The sequence below is a fragment of the Protopterus annectens genome, chromosome 12.part0, assembly GCF_019279795.1.
Source record: "Protopterus annectens isolate FY-2018-M chromosome 12.part0, PAN1.0, whole genome shotgun sequence".
Classification (NCBI taxonomy): domain Eukaryota; kingdom Metazoa; phylum Chordata; order Ceratodontiformes; family Protopteridae; genus Protopterus; species Protopterus annectens.
In genome coordinates, this window is record NC_056746.1 from 996,962,309 (window position 1) to 996,981,107 (window position 18,799).

The following is an 18,799-nucleotide window of genomic DNA, read 5'->3' on the forward strand; positions in this document are numbered from 1 at the left end:
CTTGTCAAAGGCAGCTGAATAAAAACAATGTTAGCAAACACCATGTGCTCATATGAAGAAAGGACTGCATAACATCTTAAACCTCCTGTAGTGGAGGCCTCTGGGATATGTGTAAATAACCCTCAAGGACATACCAACGTTTTTAAAGCCATGTGGGGCTCAACTGTTTTAACACATAGTTTATTTATGAACACTTACCTAATCCTAGTTTCTTTGGTCTTGGCCTGAGGAGCTGTAAAGCAATGAAACAAAAGTGAGAGGTTGTGTAAATAATGTTCAACTTCAGTTCACAACTGCAAGACTCTTAATACACAGAAAAGTAAAGGCAACAATTCTATTTCAAGTAGAAAAAAAGAAAGTTGATACTAGGGTTTTCTGAACCACAGTAATCTGGACCTCTTCAGAATCCTGTTAAAGGTTATTTGAAAGGGTCTTGCCTTTTTGATCATACCACATCATTCTTTCTTTCACAAGTCCAAATAATGCAGAACCATCAAGGCACTGTGGAATTATTCCTTGGTTGTCTGCAAAAATTGCACAAATGAAGCCAGGCATGCCATCTTACAGTGATGTCTGTATCTGCATTCTGGGTGCTCCATCAGTTGTCTTATATAATAAGTGCATGGAGAGGTTAGTAATGTTCAACATGGTACCCAAAGTAGTCTCTATCCATTTCCTTGATTCCGCAGAGGGTGGGTTGCACAAAGAATCCAAGACCTAATCCACTAGATCTTTTTAGACTCAGATCATATATGTTACATAATTTAGACCCCTCACAGCAAAAGTGCCTGAGATGTAAGCATGCTTTCCCATTCCGTGAAATGCTCTAGACTTTGTTAGGCAGTGGACAGCAGCTTTTTCATCAGTCAACTCTTTTCTGGCGCCTGGTGCATCAATCAGGGAGTCCACCAAAGGACCTTTAGACCAGTGCTGTCTATCTTCAAAACGGTTGTATTTTATTGGGCTTGCATGGCATCAGCTCCATAGTGTCTGGTTCCTGCCATGCCCTCTAGTGGCCAAATCAATAAGACAGTTAAGTAGGAGGGGCCACCCAAGAGGTAAGAGAGCACAGAACACTTAAAGGGACACTATCTCATTTCAGAAATCAGTTTCTTGCTTCGGACCGAAGCTGAAACATTGACACCCACTTAGCTAATCACCTCCCCCTTTGTGACATCGTACATGATGTAACTACATTCCCACCCACAGCATCAACTTCCTTTAAAATGTGTGTAAGTCCAGTACAGTTTTTGCTTCGAGGAAAAAATACCAGCATTTGTGTTCCCCTCTTTCAAACAGTACTGCTTAAGCCTGCTTTAAGAATGTGATCGCTATCATCCAGTACAAGTAGGGAGTACAGATGATGACATTCAAACCAGCATGGTGGAAAAACGTAGCATTTACGCCAAGCACTAGTTACACTGAAATGAAAACGGCTTTGCAACTGTGCTTGCAATAAATGCTATGCTTTCCTAAATGTCCACACAAATGTACATCTCCAGCAAGGACATCAGTGAACACATAACTGGCACATCTTGTCAGTCTCCTTTTCTGCATGCTTAATTGTTGTAAATGCCGGTGACTGAATGCTACTGTAACTTGCACCTCCAATCAATGGCATTTTGCATGTCTTGCATAATAAAGACTTCAGCTCACCTCATTTGTTGAATTAAATAATCTAGTTATTTGACTGTCTGGCAACAACATTTTTATGTGAAAGAAGTATTAATAAGGGCAGCAACAAAAGCATAAGCATTACCGATCTTACGGAACCGGCAATCTGACCGTTTATTTACGGAACCGGCAATCTGATCAGATTATTTACTGTAAATCAGTCAGGACGTGCATTTTTATGAAGGACAATAACCAGTCTTTTAGACATGTGGATAGCTGCTTGGTGAATCAGCAGTTACAGATTATTAGCTCAGTCCTACAGATCTTGGTGATTATCTTCAGTTTATGTTATGTGCACATGCAGAAGTCCCATTCTTCCGATTTTTAAAAGACACTTTTTTGCTTTCCAGCACATGCCCCAACTGTCCAGATTTTCTCAGAACATCCAGATTTTTTACTTATAATTTTGGTATTTACCTCACTAGATTTGTGTTTTCTGGAAAATCACGGTCTATTGCAGTAACTAATTAAGGGCATGCATTTCAGTGTTAGAAAGTGCATTTTAACACAAGACCTGTTATTCTAGCAACTTTGTAAGTTTATAAAAGCAATATTTAACATCCATCACATTTTTTTTTGGGGGGGGGGGGTTATCCGGCTCTAGTCATTAATTTCAGCTTTGTTCAGATTTCTTGTTCTGAGAGGTTCAGAGAAGTATGCTTTCTAGTGTTGCCATACCATGGGTTATTATTTATCAGTTTTACTGACAAATAACATTGTTGAGCAACAGGATGGCAGATAAATTTATCAAGACGTTTTTGTTGGTCTGTTTGCTGTTCTTGCATTATTTAATTGTAGATGTTTTATTTATTTATTGGCATTTGATTACTGGAAAAGTCCAACTGGGTAGGAGGCGGAGCCCATTTTCAGTAGTGGCCTGGGAAGAAAATCTGAAAAGAATTACAAAACATTTTAAGAGTAAGAATTTTACAGTGTTAAACAATAATACAAACAATAAATACAGTTTAAACAATTAAACCAAATTATACAGAGTATGAAGATATAGGTTAATAAGAGATGCAAGTTATATGATGTTTTAATATAGTTAAAGACATTTTAGCCAGTTTATAGAGAAATTAAAGGTAAATTAGTGTAACACAAACAGGAATTGACATAAAAAATGAGGGAAGAGCAGGCTTACTGTATATTAAGATGGAAAGCCAAGGGAGAGAAATTGATAGAAGTAAGCAAGTGAGTGAAGAAGGAAGAGTAAAGATATGAAAGGTATGAATAGGTAATTGTCCACACTTTTTTAATTTCTCCAAGTCTTTCGTGTTTCTAATACCACGATGGGTATGGACCCCATTTCCAAGTCAAAGTATGATTAAAGTTTATGAAATTAGTATTGTTTCAATCTTTGATGTCAGCCAGGAATGCTCTTCGCAGTACCTGCAATGTGCCCAGTAATGACTACTCCTGCTATTCATACAGGGTTACATGGATTGGTAACATATCTAAATATGACTGTAGAGTCCTTTTTATAAGACCCATTTCTCCTACTACTATTGGAACTGCCTCGGTATCTTTCTTCCACATTGTTCTCATTTCTGCCTGCAAATCCTGATATTTTATGACTTTGTGTCTCTCTATACGCAACACACTGTAGTCACTGGGTGTGGGTGATTTCAATGATTAGTGCTACTTTTGTCTTCTTTTCTTGGACCACTATATTTCGTTTTGTAGAATCTATCTTTTGAACTGTTGGTAATGGGTGATCCCATGTGGTATAAACTTCATCATTTTCTATGATGCTTTGTGGTTCATGTTTCCAGTGTTTTTTCAGCCACTTTGCTGCCATAATGTTTGCACAATCACCAGTGTGACAATCTTGCCACATTATTATTCCTTTCAGTATACAGTCTTGCCATTAGTGTATCACAACTATATCACAACCAGCAACAGGGTGTGCTACTGTTTCCAGTTCGGTTTTACAAAACCTACATTTGTCTGTTTATCCCACATGTTCAATGGATTTTGTAACCCAGCGTGTACGCAACCCACTATCCTGGGCCATCGATATTAAATTTCATTTCTTGGTTTGAATTTGCCTCTCCTTAACCATTCCTGCATTTGTTCTTGATCAGCATGAGGCTCTTCCAGAAGTTTGCTATACTTGCTACTATATTTACGCATTTCCCACATTTCTTGCCCTCTCATCTGATCCTTCACCTTATAGTCTTTCTTTTTTGTTTTTTGGTACATTCAGTTCCTGCCTGATTTTTATCTACTTCTGGTTTGATTTCCATTCCTGTTTCATTTTGATATGCTTCTATGCTTCTGCTAAATTACGCAGAGAAGTCATCTTAGATTTATTCTCCTCATGTTTCAAAACTTTCACTACGTTTGGAACTTGTGAGGTCAACAGATGTGTGGAGTCCCACAACTGGAGATCTATACATGTAATCAATTTCAAGGAGGCCCATACCTCCTATGGAACAGGAAATATATAACCTTGGTATGCACTGATTTTTGTAGATCATTTGGTGAGCATAAATAATCCTTCTTGTTTTCCTATCTAATCTAGCCAACATGTTTTGGGGCCAGTCAGTCACTCCAAAGCTGTAAGTTATGATGTTATGTTTCCATAGTGACAGTGAGTACTTTGTTTTATTGCCATACTTTAGAAACAAAAACTGTACAGAGATATTAAATTGTAAAGGGAAGTAAATATATAGAACAATGGGGAAAAAAACTACTAGTTACTTATTCAGTCATGTGGAAGTAGAGTTCTTCATTGTACTCAAGGCTGACTCACTTTGATCACAGAGTATCATGTAAGTCACCCGTTTAAATCTAGAATACTAGTAGCTTTGCTGGAGTCCTGACATTGGAGTGAAATGTCTTTGCTAGGATGTTGGTGATGCCTGTGGAGTGAAACTGATAATACCACAGTGTTCTATAGGGTTTACTATTGAAATTCCAAAACTTCATTCAGCGACCGGTCACAATGGTCAACCCGAAATGCTGAATTTGGAATGTTGAAACAGCGGCCATGGAAAAAATAAAAACACTGACATCTGTAGTTCAATGTATTTGGCATAGCGAGGTGACATCAGTCACCTCGCTATGCACCTTGCTACTATTACAGTCTACAGTCAACAGTACATTAACTGTGATATTTTTCAGGAGGCTATGCCCCTGCACCACCCACACCCCTGCAATTTAAATATACCAACTCCAAGATCACACTACAGTGAGAAAATGGGTTAATTCTGTTCCTCACTGAACCACTATCTCCATTCTCAGTGCCAAACTCAGATACTCAAACTATACTACCCATTCTTTTTTAGTTAGTTTCTATCCAGAAATGGTGTGAAAAACTTAGCATTCGCCAGCAACTAAAGTTCCCCCACTGAAATTGCATCAACTTCCTTTAAAATGTGTGTAAGTCCAGTACAGTTTTTGCTTCGAGGAAAAAATACCAGCATTTGTGTTCCCCTCTTTCAAACAGTACTGCTTAAGCCTGCTTTAAGAATGTGATCGCTATCATCCAGTACAAGTAGGGAGTACAGATGATGACATTCAAACCAGCATGGTGGAAAAACGTAGCATTTACGCCAAGCACTAGTTACACTGAAATGAAAACGGCTTTGCAACTGTGCTTGCAATAAATGCTATGCTTTCCTAAATGTCCACACAAATGTACATCTCCAGCAAGGACATCAGTGAACACATAACTGGCACATCTTGTCAGTCTCCTTTTCTGCATGCTTAATTGTTGTAAATGCCGGTGACTGAATGCTACTGTAACTTGCACCTCAATCAATGGCATTTTGCATGTCTTGCATAATAAAGACTTCAGCTCACCTCATTTGTTGAATTAAATAATCTAGTTATTTGACTGTCTGGCAACAACATTTTTATGTGAAAGAAGTATTAATAAGGGCAGCAACAAAAGCATAAGCATTACCGATCTTACGGAACCGGCAATCTGACCGTTTATTTACGGAACCGGCAATCTGATCAGATTATTTACTGTAAATCAGTCAGGACGTGCATTTTTATGAAGGACAATAACCAGTCTTTTAGACATGTGGATAGCTGCTTGGTGAATCAGCAGTTACAGATTATTAGCTCAGTCCTACAGATCTTGGTGATTATCTTCAGTTTGTGTTATGTGCACATGCAGAAGTCCCATTCTTCCGATTTTTAAAAGACACTTTTTTGCTTTCCAGCACATGCCCCAACTGTCCAGATTTTCTCAGAACATCCAGATTTTTTACTTATAATTTTGGTATTTACCTCACTAGATTTGTGTTTTCTGGAAAATCACGGTCTATTGCAGTAACTAATTAAGGGCATGCATTTCAGTGTTAGAAAGTGCATTTTAACACAAGACCTGTTATTCTAGCAACTTTGTAAGTTTATAAAAGCAATATTTAACATCCATCACATTTTTTTTGGGGGGGGGGGGGGGTTATCCGGCTCTAGTCATTAATTTCAGCTTTGTTCAGATTTCTTGTTCTGAGAGGTTCAGAGAAGTATGCTTTCTAGTGTTGCCATACCATGGGTTATTATTTATCAGTTTTACTGACAAATAACATTGTTGAGCAACAGGATGGCAGATAAATTTATCAAGACGTTTTTGTTGGTCTGTTTGCTGTTCTTGCATTATTTAATTGTAGATGTTTTATTTATTTATTGGCATTTGATTACTGGATAAGTCCAATTGAGTAGGAGCCCATTTTCAGTGGTGGCCTGGGAAGAAAATCTGAAAAGAATTACAAAACATTTTAAGAGTAAGAATTTTACAGTGTTAAACAATAATACAAACAATAAATACAGTTTAAACAATTAAACCAAATTATACAGAGTATGAAGATATAGGTTAATAAGAGATGCAAGTTATATGATGTTTTAATATAGTTAAAGACATTTTAGCCAGTTTATAGAGAAATTAAAGGTAAATTAGTGTAACACAAACAGGAATTGACATAAAAATGAGGGAAGAGCAGGCTTACTGTATATTAAGATGGAAAGCCAAGGGAGAGAAATTGATAGAAGTAAGCAAGTGAGTGAAGAAGGAAGAGTAAAGATATGAAAGGTATGAATAGGTAATTGTCCACACTTTTTTAATTTCTCCAAGTCTTTCGTGTTTCTAATACCACGATGGGTATGGACCCCATTTCCAAGTCAAAGTATGATTAAAGTTTATGAAATTAGTATTGTTTCAATCTTTGATGTCAGCCAGGAATGCTCTTCGCAGTACCTGCAATGTGCCCAGTAATGACTACTCCTGCTATTCATACAGGGTTACATGGATTGGTAACATATCTAAATATGACTGTAGAGTCCTTTTTATAAGACCCATTTCTCCTACTACTATTGGAACTGCCTCGGTATCTTTCTTCCACATTGTTCTCATTTCTGCCTGCAAATCCTGATATTTTATGACTTTGTGTCTCTCTATACGCAACACACTGTAGTCACTGGGTGTGGGTGATTTCAATGATTAGTGCTACTTTTGTCTTCTTTTCTTGGACCACTATATTTCGTTTTGTAGAATTTATCTTTTGAACTGTTTGTAATGGGTGATCCCATGTGGTATAAACTTCATCATTTTCTATGATGCTTTGTGGTTCATGTTTCCAGTGTTTTTTCAGCCACTTTGCTGCCATAATGTTTGCACAATCACCAGTGTGACAATCTTGCCACATTATTATTCCTTTCAGTATACAGTCTTGCCATTAGTGTATCACAACTATATCACAACCAGCAACAGGGTGTGCTACTGTTTCCAGTTCGGTTTTACAAAACCTACATTTGTCTGTTTCTCCCACATGTTCAATGGATTTTGTAACCCAGCGTGTACGCAACCCACTATCCTGGGCCATCGATATTAAATTTCATTTCTTGGTTTGAATTTGCCTCTCCTTAACCATTCCTGCATTTGTTCTTGATCAGCATGAGGCTCTTCCAGAAGTTTGCTATACTTGCTACTATATTTACGCATTTCCCACATTTCTTGCCCTCTCATCTGATCCTTCACCTTATAGTCTTTCTTTTTTGTTTTTTGGTACATTCAGTTCCTGCCTGATTTTTATCTACTTCTGGTTTGATTTCCATTCCTGTTTCATTTTGATATGCTTCTATGCTTCTGCTAAATTACAGAGAAGTCATCTTAGATTTATTCTCCTCATGTTTCAAAACTTTCACTACGTTTGGAACTTGTGAGGTCAACAGATGTGTGGAGTCCCACAACTGGAGATCTATACATGTAATCAATTTCAAGGAGGCCCATACCTCCTATGGAACAGGAAATATATAAGCTTGGTATGCACTGATTTTGTAGATCATTTGGTGAGCATAAATAATCCTTCTTGTTTTCCTATCTAATCTAGCCAACATGTTTTGGGGCCAGTCAGTCACTCCAAAGCTGTAAGTTATGATGTTATGTTTCCATAGTGACAGTGAGTACTTTGTTTCATTGCCATGCTTTAGAAACAAAAACTGTACAGAGATTAAATTGTAAAGGGAAGTAAATATATAGAACAATGGGGAAAAAACTACTAGTTACTTATTCAGACATGTGGAAGTAGAGTTCTTCATTGTACTCAAGGCTGATTCACTTTGATCACAGAGTATCATGTAAGTCACCCGTTTAAATCTAGAATACTAGTAGCTTTGCTGGAGTCCTGACATTGGAGCGAAATTTCTTTGCTAGGATGTTGGTGATGCCTGTGGAGTGAAACTGATAATACCACAGTGTTCTATAGGGTTTACTATTGAAATTCCAAAACTTCATTCAGCGACCGGTCACAATGGTCAACCCGAAATGCTGAATTTGGAATGTTGAAACAGCGGCCATGGAAAAAATAAAAACACTGACATCTGTAGTTCAATGTATTTGGCATAGCGCGAGGTGACATCAGTCACCTACGCTATGCACCTTAACATACTATTACAGTCTACAGTCAACAGTACATTAACTGTGATATTTTTCAGGGAGGCTATGCCCCCTGCACCACCCACACCCCCTGCAATTTAAATATACCAACTCCAAGATCACACTACAGTGAGAAAATGGGTTAATTCCCTGTTCCTCACTGAACCACTATCTCCATTCTCAGTGCCAAACTCAGATACTCAAACTATACTACCCATTCGCTGCAGTGTAGTTGATGTATTTTGGTTCAGCATTCAGACAATTTGAGAGCATTCAGACAATTTGAGAAGTGCCTTTCCACCACATGCAGGTCGAGCAGAGGCACTTCGGACATTTAATAGTAAACTGTTCTAAAGCACTGTGATAGTGAATATTACATGTCATTTTAACTAAACAGCACTGATTGTTCTTATATTTTAGTTTCAAGATTAGAATCTTCAACATACTTGCATTTTGCACTGATATAAATATTTATAATTTTATAGATGTGTATGCATATGGCTTTAATTGCTGATCCCTATGAATTTGCCTTATGCAGCATGCATCACACTTATGAATCTCCCTCACCGATTATTTTATTTTTATCTAATCCTATTTATGGCATGTTTTATGAAAGTGTTTTTTTATGATTGTTCATTCTGTCTAATTTGTATTACGTTTTTAGTTTGTAAACTGCGTTTGTAAAACACTGATAATTCTTTTGGTCATGTTACTTGTTTTTAACTGAAAATGGGAAAACTAGGCCCAGTCCACTGATAGAGTAAATCATTAAACAACTGATTAAGATTCTACATGACTGTATCTCCGTTTTGAACCTTTATGGTTTATCACAGGATCATAGGATTGTACTAGGCCATCTGCCCTTTCAAGTCACCATTTTAGGATTAGTCAAATGTCCTTTCCCATTTGATCTTTCACTTTCCCTCCCTCTTTAAACAAGATTCCAATACTCCTACTCATGTTGAACTGAAGTTAATACCACAGATATTTTGAGAGCCTCAAGAGTAGAATTTTTAATTTTGTGGCAATATCAATCCATTAGTTTAGTAGGGAGAGAAGTTGAGTAAATTTTCTATTTCCCAACATAAGGTTCAAATTTGAATTAAAGGGGCATTATCACATTTCTAAAATCAGTTTCTTCCTCAGACCAAAGCCTCAGCATCCTCCCTCTTTATGATATTCTCATGACATTTTCAGTAATCCAACCCTTACGCTAAAATTCAGACCAGGTCCACACTGTTCTTATGCCTACCCACTCTGGAATGCCATCAGTCAATTTCCTAGCAAAACGGACTTTCCCAGTAAACAAATGTTAAATACCATAAAATAAAATATACTTTATAGTTTGCTTTTCTAGTTTAACAAAGGTTATTTAGATGAGACTTTAGAGAAAAGTCAGTGTTATACTTAATCATCATTGGTGGAATATCACCAGGGAAAAAGACATTCATAGATCTGTTGCACAATATTTGTGTCAGGAGAATTCATGTACCTCTTAACATATTGCCCTGTTATTTGACAATGTGAAATCAAAGCGATGTGATGGGGATATCAAGTTAGTCTCTTAACACAAAAAAAAACTTTATTCTTTGTATTAGTTAACATACTTCATCCAAACAGACTGAATGCGTAATTAATTTGGAAACACCTGGTATGCTAATTGCTTAATTGTTTCAGCACATCATTCAGGTTATTGTTTTGTGTGCTCCTATGTATGTTCTTCTTTGTGTTTTGTCTTCTCCTTGCAGACTGTGAGGCTATAGCAGCAGGCAAGGGTGTGACAAGCAAATTCCACTTCCACTATATACACACACATATGTGTGTGTGTGTGTGTGTATATATATATATATATATATATATATATATATATATATATATATATAGGATCATAGGAAGTTACTAGGCTTTTGGCCTTGAGGCCCTTATAAGCCTAGCTAAGAATTTAGCCCATTTTTAGACAAGTCAGCACCCAAAGCTCCTGTCCAGCAGAGACACAGGTTGAATCTCAGGGGTGTATTTTCTGTTTCCCATACAGTAATCCAGGTTGTGCTTGAAAAGGGATAATGAGGTACTCTGCTTGATGTGGCGAGGGAGTCTATTCCACAGATGGGGGAGTCTCTGGGACACAAATCTGTCCCACCAACAAGTCCTATTGATGTCACAGACCAGTTTGAGGTGGCGCCTATGTGTTACTCGAGTGGAGCTTGACTTGCAGATATGCAGCAGTCCCATCAAGGTGGGGGCTGAGATTGCTTTGTATGCCAGACAGAGGTCACCTCTGAGGAATCTGTATGAAACTGAGTAGAGGGACAAGGCTTTTAGCCTATCTGTGTAGGGTAGATGTTTGAGGCCCTGGATTCTTCTGGTGAGGAACCTCTGTGGTCTCTCCAGCTGCTGCACATGTTTTGTGAGGTACATGGCAAAGGGATAATTGTACTCAATAACTAGCCCTATAAGGGAAGAGTACAGGGATGTTATGACCTCCTTGTCCCTGGAGGAGATACCCCTTACTTATGAGGTGCGCCATATAGAAAGCTTTCTGTACAATGGAAGCAACATGGTAGTCAAATGTCAGGTTGCTATCAACCTGGGTGCCCAAATCCCTCATGATTGACTGCATGCTTAGGACGTTGTTATTAATGTGATATGTGGGGGCATCACTCTCCCCAAAGGGGACGATAATGTATTTTTTGGTATTCAGCTTGAGGTCATGTTTCTGGCACCAGTCATTTGTTTGGGTGAGACCCTCTTGGAGGACGTCCACATCAATTGAGCAATTGATGACCGTGCCCAACTTGCAGTCATCTGCAAACTTGGTCAGCCATAATCCACTGGTTTTGGCCTGCACCTCAGAGAAGTATATCCCAAATAACAGAGGCCCCAAGACCAATCCTTGGGGTACGCCACTTGTTATGGGTCTACTGCTTAAGGTGGCTTCCCCTATTTTGATTAGATGGGTTCTATCAGTGAGCCAAGTTTGCTAGCCATCTGATAACATACGGCTTGATACCTAGTTGAGAGAGTTGTCTACAATGCCTGAGTGGGGAATAGTGTTGAAGGCCTTGTCCAGGTCAAGGTATTTAGTGTGCACTGTCTTCCCCTCGTCCATGGCTTTGGTGACCGTCTCAAAGAAGTTGACCAGATTTAACAGACATGACAGCACCTTGGCAAAGCCAAACTGTATGGGGCCAAGTGTTTGGAGGTTGCCAATGTCCCTGTTAATGAGGTCCATGATAATCCATTCCATGGCCTTGCAGATCAGGCTAGTTAGGTTGATGGGTCTATAATTTCCTGGCTTGGCAGACGCTCCACCTTTGTGTAAAGGGATGACAGTGGCTGTCCTACACTTGGCTGGGACAAAGCTGGTACTTTGGTTGAATAGAGTGCCTAATGGTGGTGCAAGTTAATTTCCGAGTTCATGTAGGATGCAGCCTTGGATGTTATTGGGTCCCATGAAGGCTTTATTTTTTGCCTTTGAGAGGGCAGTGATGACCTGTTCCATAGAAATAAGGGGAGGGGGGCAGATACTGGGGATGTCCTGATTTACTGATGGGGGGACAGAGGGGTCAAGTTTTTACTGAATCTGTCAGCCAGCAGGTTGGCTATATCTACAGCATTTGTGTAGGTGGTGTCCTTGACCACCAGTTCTGAACAGATCTGGGTCCTTCCTTTGTGATTGTGGACATATGTAAAAAAGGCCTTATGATTGTCTCTAGTAGATATGGCCAATCTGGACTCGAAGTTGGCTTTAGAGGAATTCACTAGTGCTCTTACTTGCTTGTTCAGACTAAGAAGAGATTGCTTCCAATTGGGCACCTGCTCATTCTTGGTTCTGGACAGCAATTTTTTTCCCTTTTGTTATACAGTTTATTTACTGCAGATGTCCACCAGACAGGTTTACTCTTCCTTGCGGAGGATGATTTTGTCTCGTCAGGTATTCCTGATTCCATGCATCTATATAAGTGCTCGCATAGTACTTTGGTGTAGATTTGGACATTAGTGCCAGTTCCAACAGAGGAGGAGGGGGCTGTGAAGCTGTTTATACCATCCCTCAGGAGGTTGTAATCAGCTTTGGAGAATATTTTTTGTCTGACCCTAACTAGAGAGGGGTCAGGGGAGATGTTGACTTAGAAAGTGGCCTCTTTATGGTCAGATTTTACCAGGGATGATGATACTATAGGAGTGCTGCAGTGGTTACTCATGATGGTTAATACCAAGTCCAAGATATTATCACCTCTTGTGGGAGTATCGACCTACCTGTCTCTCTCTATATATATATAGATATATCTATATCTATATCTATATATATATATATATATATATATATATATATATATATATATATATATATTTTTTTTTTTAAATATATATATATATATATATATATATATATATATTAGTGTTTGTGTGTATATTTATCCATCCTTCCACAACCCCTTTTCTTATTTTTCCACATGGGGTTTGACTGTCACTTCAACAATGATCATCATTTAGAGCCAACGTTCATACCACTGGGTGACTACCACTGCCATGTCTGTTCTTCCATAGCACATATTCATGCACACACTATCACCTATGGCCAACTTAACTTGGCCAATCCATTCACTGCATCTCTTTGGAATGTGGATGGAAAACCATGCAAACAAAGGGAGGACATGCAGACTTGGCACAGAAAGCACCCCATATGAGAATTGAACAGAGGAACCCCATCTGTGAGACAACAGTGCTATCTGCAGTGCGTGTGTGTGTGTGTGTGTGTGTGTGTGTGTGTGTGTGTGTGTGTGTGTGTGTGTGTGTGTGTGTGTGTGTGTGTTGAAATGTACTTTTGTGATGAGAGTCAAAACTGTCTGTAGTGGTAGTGTTGAGAACAGCTTTTTTTGTTGCAGGTTACAGCTAGGGGCAGGGTTATCATGTGACCAAAGATATAAATCCACTCCAACAAATAAATGCACATGGTGGAAGTATAGATTTATGACACAGTGCTTACCAACCTCTCTAGAACAAACTATTTGTCCACGTTGACACACTGTCTTTCTTTCAAAAGGATAAATGGTTGGGTATTCATAAATTCATCACTGATATGAATGGCCTGGCCCTTCTTGAAAAGGGAGGAAAGGCTTAAGGTGGGTGGCTTAAGCTGAAATGTCCTTGCAGCTCAATTGATTTGCAACTCTTATTAGCCTATGACATACAGCTAAGTCACATGCTTGTATAGAAGTAGAGTTAGTGGGCATAACATGCTTAGATCTGCTTTCCTGTTGACTCTTGGGTGACCTGCATGGAGTTACAGTATGTGGAAGCGTCGGGGGGAGTACATGCTGTTTTGTCTGCACTGAAGGCTGAAATTGTTTACAGTGTGTTAAGAAGAATATTTTTATGGACAATATGTGCAATGGTGAGTGCATTTCAAGACAATACAAAAAATATATCAGTCTAAATACTTTAATGTATTTTTTACTTTTGTATTCCAGGCCATGTTGAGATGCCAGTTTCTTTAAGCTTAACCCAGCTCATACATTTAGAGGTTTTGGTTCTTGCAGGGGTAGCACACAATTAAAATGAATGTTTTTCCTCTCATGCCAACCTCAGTTTATCAACTCTCCTCTTGGCCAGCTATTTGTAGCTCCCCAGATTTTCACTGAAATTAATTTTTCACTTGTGTTCCAAGTGTGTTACAAGCCTATAAATAGGTATATGTAGCTTTATTAACATTTGCAGCAGATATCAATCTCCAATGAAAATTCAGTTTCTTAAAGTCTGTCACATTAACTAAAACATTGACTAAATATATAAAAAATAGTGACACAATTCTCAGTTTGTGGTAAGAGAAGCCTGAGTCAATTGGTTTGCATGTGAATTATTCTAAAATTGCTACTGTCATCCTTGGCTATCTGTTAACTGTTTTTGATCTTGGACATACTGGATTACACAATGAGTGCCAGCAGACGTGAAAATGGTCATATTCAACAAGACGAGGTGCCTAACTGCATTAGTTTCTGGCTTGGTATTAACTTTCATTTCAGTGAATGGCAGATTTAAATGCTGAGCTGTTTTAAATGTCATGCATTTCAGTGTATTTATCTGAATGTGTTAACCAGGATAATCTATTCTTGCATTCATTACAAAGTAGTAAAGTTACATATTGTCTATGTGCATCATGTGGAGAGACGAGGCTTGGCTTAATTGTTTGGGATTGGGTATGTGGTTTATGAAAAACATATGTCACTTTCTACATAATTCTGCTCAGTTGTAGAACTCTCAGTCATAAGGGAAGGTTGGACAAGAGGTTAGTGCACCCTTTGTTATTAAATTACTATTTAAGAATTTTGCTTTTGTCATTGGTGACAGTGGGATTATAAATGACCGTCATGATTTGCTATAGGTGACTTGAATTTTGGAGTAAGTGTTACGTGTGAGTTAGAGTTAGTCACTAGCTTGGCACACTCTTGGGTTTACCTTTTAGGCTACGTACATAGCTGTAAAAGGCCTAATGGTTATCTTTGGATGTGACTGCTAAGTTTTTCTCAAAGTTATCCTTAGAGAATTTGACATGTATTTGCCTGTTGAGGCTGAGGAGGGTGCTTTTCCATTGTTGGGGGCCTCGCCTTATTTTTCTTAGAAAGCAATTTTTGCATTTGTTGCAAAGTTTGTTGATGCTGGATATCCACCAGGGTGGCTTGTTTTTTTCTTGGGGCTCTAGCTTTGATTCTGTCTGGAACAGCCTAGTCTATACACTTATACAAGTGATTGTACAGGGCTTCAGAGTAAGCTTTGGTGTAGTTGCCACATACAGCTGGGGGTGGTGCTTGGAATGCATGTATACCTTCCCCTAGGAGAGTATAGTTTGCCTTGGTGAAGCTTTTAGTCTGACTTTGCCCTTTGTGAGTTCTGATGCTATTGCCAGTTCGAAGGAGACTGATTTGTGGTCAGATTTAACTAATGAGGGTCCTATGGTTTTAGTGGTGTATCTGTTTGTCATGTTAGTGAGGACCAGATCTAGTATGTTTGTTCCTCTTGTTGGGTTTTGAACAATCTGTTCCAGGGCATTTGAGTTAACAAAGTCAAGGAACTTTTGTGCAAGTGAGTTAGGGCTGGAGTAGATTTCCCAGATGTTGGTGGGATAACCAAAATCCCCCTTGATCAGAGTGTTTGGCTGTATTTGGATTGACCCTAGTTTGGTCAAGAAGGCCTTGAGCACATCATGATTCATGGAGGAGAATCTATAACTAGCTATGATTAGAATGGTGGTCTTACTCACAGTAATCTGAACTTGGAGTAACTCTTTGGAGCTGTCCAGTCTGTGCCTGTGCCTTAGGGTATCTACAAGCTGCTCCTGTTCATAAAGGCCACAAGTGACAAGCCAGGGATGAATTTACAATTTCCCATCTATTGGTCCAAAATGCATTTGAATAGGATTACAGAAGAGTGGTGTTTCATATGAATGGGAAGTCTATTCCAGAGAAGGGTAATCTGTGAGACACATTGGTTCCTCCAACATGTTTTGCTTATGTCACAGACAAGGTTTAGCTCCTTAGGTCAGGTAATTTGAATGTTGTTTGCTTTCTGAATGTATAGCATATTAATAAAGGACTGGATGGATGAAAGCCTTGTAGGATAGATACAGATCACCTCACAGTAGTGTGTAGGAGACTCACTACAGGGACAGGGCCTTGATGTGGTCCACATAGGACATATTATTTACATCCTGTATTCTTTTAGTGAGGAACTTGTGTTGCTACTGTAGCTGCTGGCAATGCCTGGTTAGGTACATGCTGAAGGGTGCATTGTACTCAATTATTGGTCTAATGAGAGCCGAGTATAGTGGGGCTATGATCTTAGATCTGGATGCCTTACCCTTGCTTATTGTACCAGATAGAAGGATTTTCTCACCACTATGGCACATGGTGGTCAAAGTTCAAATTACTGTCAACAAGAGTGCCCAAGTCCCTTATCACTGGGACTCTCTAATCTTGAGAGTTATGAATGTTGTAATTTGCAGGGTTGATTATTTTCCCAAAAGGTATAATAATGCATTTTTGTGCTCATTAATGAGTTTTAGGCCATGGTTTGGCACCAGTTATTTGTCTGTCAGAACCTCCTCAAGGGTATCTACATCAATGAGGGATTCACTGATTGCACCCAGCAGCCAATCTGGTCAGCCAAAGGCCCTCTACATTTACCTTGACTTCAGAGAAGTATATTCCAAACAGAAGAGGTCCCAATAAGAGCCCCGTGGGGCACCAGTTGTAACAGGCTTACTGGTGGAGGTAGATTCTCCCACCTTAACTTAATGTGTCCTATATGTGAGCCATTTGGCTATCCATTGGGTGACATAGGAATCTGTGTCTACATTAGTGAGATTCTCTGAAATACCCAAGTGAGGTATCATGTCAAATGAATGTGCCAGGTTGAGGTAGGGAGTATGCACTATTTTGCCCTCATCCATGGTTATAGTGGCCTTCTTGAAGAAGTTCACCAGGTTTGGTAGGCCTTAACTGCCCTTGACAAAACCAAACAAGGATAGGTCCAGTTTTTCTTAAGATTTCCTGTGTCTGTGTGCATCAGGTACATGATAATTTTAAGCATGTCCATGGATGTATGATTAGACAAACTTTTGGGTCTGTAGTTCCCTGGGTCTGTTGGTGGTCCACCTTTGTGTAATAGGATGACAGTTGCAGTCCTCCATTCCATAGAGACGAAGCCTGTCTGGAGGCTGTGGGTGAACAGAGATTCTAGTGGGCCTGACAGGTCATGTTTTAAGCTATGTAGAAGGCATCCATGAATATCACTAGGGCCTGACCCAGTGATGCAGCATTTTCTAGATGTGGAGAGTGTGGTGGGGACCTGTTCTTTAGTGTTAGTTGGAAATTAAAAGACAGAGGTATCTGCTGGGGAGTAACTGATTATCTGAGACCCATGTGGATTCTGTCTTCTGCTTATAACTTATTGTTCTTGTTAACACTTTTGAGTAAAGGTACTATTCACTGCTCTTTTATCTTGGACTTTGGTAACTACCGTCTTTCTTCCTAAATAAGACCTAACCAGAGAATAAGGCCTAACATGGTTTTCCAGGGTGGTCATGATATAAGCCCTATCCCAAAAATAAGCCACAGTTAAGATCAACAGCACACGATGGACGTGTTTAATTATAAACTTGACGGTTGAGATCTTTGGCCCATAAACACTGGTAGGTGTACTCTGATTGGTCAAAGTACAGACAATGCACGTAAACCGCATGCACTTGATAATGAACGGCTGTGGTTGTGTCTTCTAACCGTCGCCATTTTTTACCACCACTCCAGTCTCGCAAGTCTTCAATTAACCACCCCCCCAGACAAGATGAGTCCAAAAAGAAAGAGCTATTCTGTCGAGTACAAGAAAGAATCTGATGGCTTTCTGCAAAGAGAAGAAGTTAGATATCCGAATGGTCCAAAAATGGTGTGCAGCATACGATTACCTCAGTCAACAGGTCGACGTAGGAAATGCTAAGAAGTGCAAGTGTGGATCAGGTCGGCAACCATTTTTTTCCTGAGCTCGAAGACATCATCTGTGAATGGATTGCTAACAGGAGAGCAAAGGTTTTGGTTGTGCACAGGACAGATGTTCAAGCATTCGCCCTTGCAATGGCACCACAGTTAGAAATATCCCCAGAAAGATTCAAAGCATCACAACATTGGCTGGATGGCTTCCTTCAGTGATATGAACTGTCTCTAAGAAGATCAAAAACACTGTTCAAGCTGGAAGATACTGAAGTTATTAAACGTGCACTTGCATTCAAGTCCTTTGTTGATGGTATTGACTTTTCTAAATACCAACTCTCCAACATGATTGCTATGGATTAAACTGCAGTGTTTATGGGCCAAGGATCTCAAACAACAATTGATCAGAGGGGTGCCTCGCCAATCTACATTCCCTCCACTGGTTACGAGAGTGCACGTGTTACCTGTATTTTGGCAATTCATCTAGATGGAAAGAAAATCCCACCTCTAATCATCAGTAAGGGCAATAAAGATAAGATTGAATGTGTTTCAGGCATTTGCGTTCTTGAAACCGAAAAAGCCTGGTCTACACAAGCAGTTATAAGAAAGTGGGTCGATGTAATGCTGCCACTTGTTTTCCGAGGTGGCGAAAGAGGCCTGCTAGTCTAGGATTCAGCCAGCACTCACCGCACTAAAGACATGAAGAAAAAGAATAGATCAAATAATGATTCCTGCAGGAGAAGAATAGATCAAATAATGA

General features: G+C 39.3%; 1 protein-coding gene across 1 annotated transcript in view; it reads right to left on the minus strand.

The window, feature by feature from the left end:
* Window positions 1-18,799, minus strand: part of DPM1 (dolichyl-phosphate mannosyltransferase subunit 1, catalytic) — a gene marked incomplete in the record, with an annotated part of 580,475 nt that overhangs the window by 284,766 nt on the left and 276,910 nt on the right. Inside the window, 1 exon segment of the mRNA XM_044088984.1 lies at window positions 199-232. Coding sequence (XP_043944919.1) covers window positions 199-232 — 34 coding nt within the window.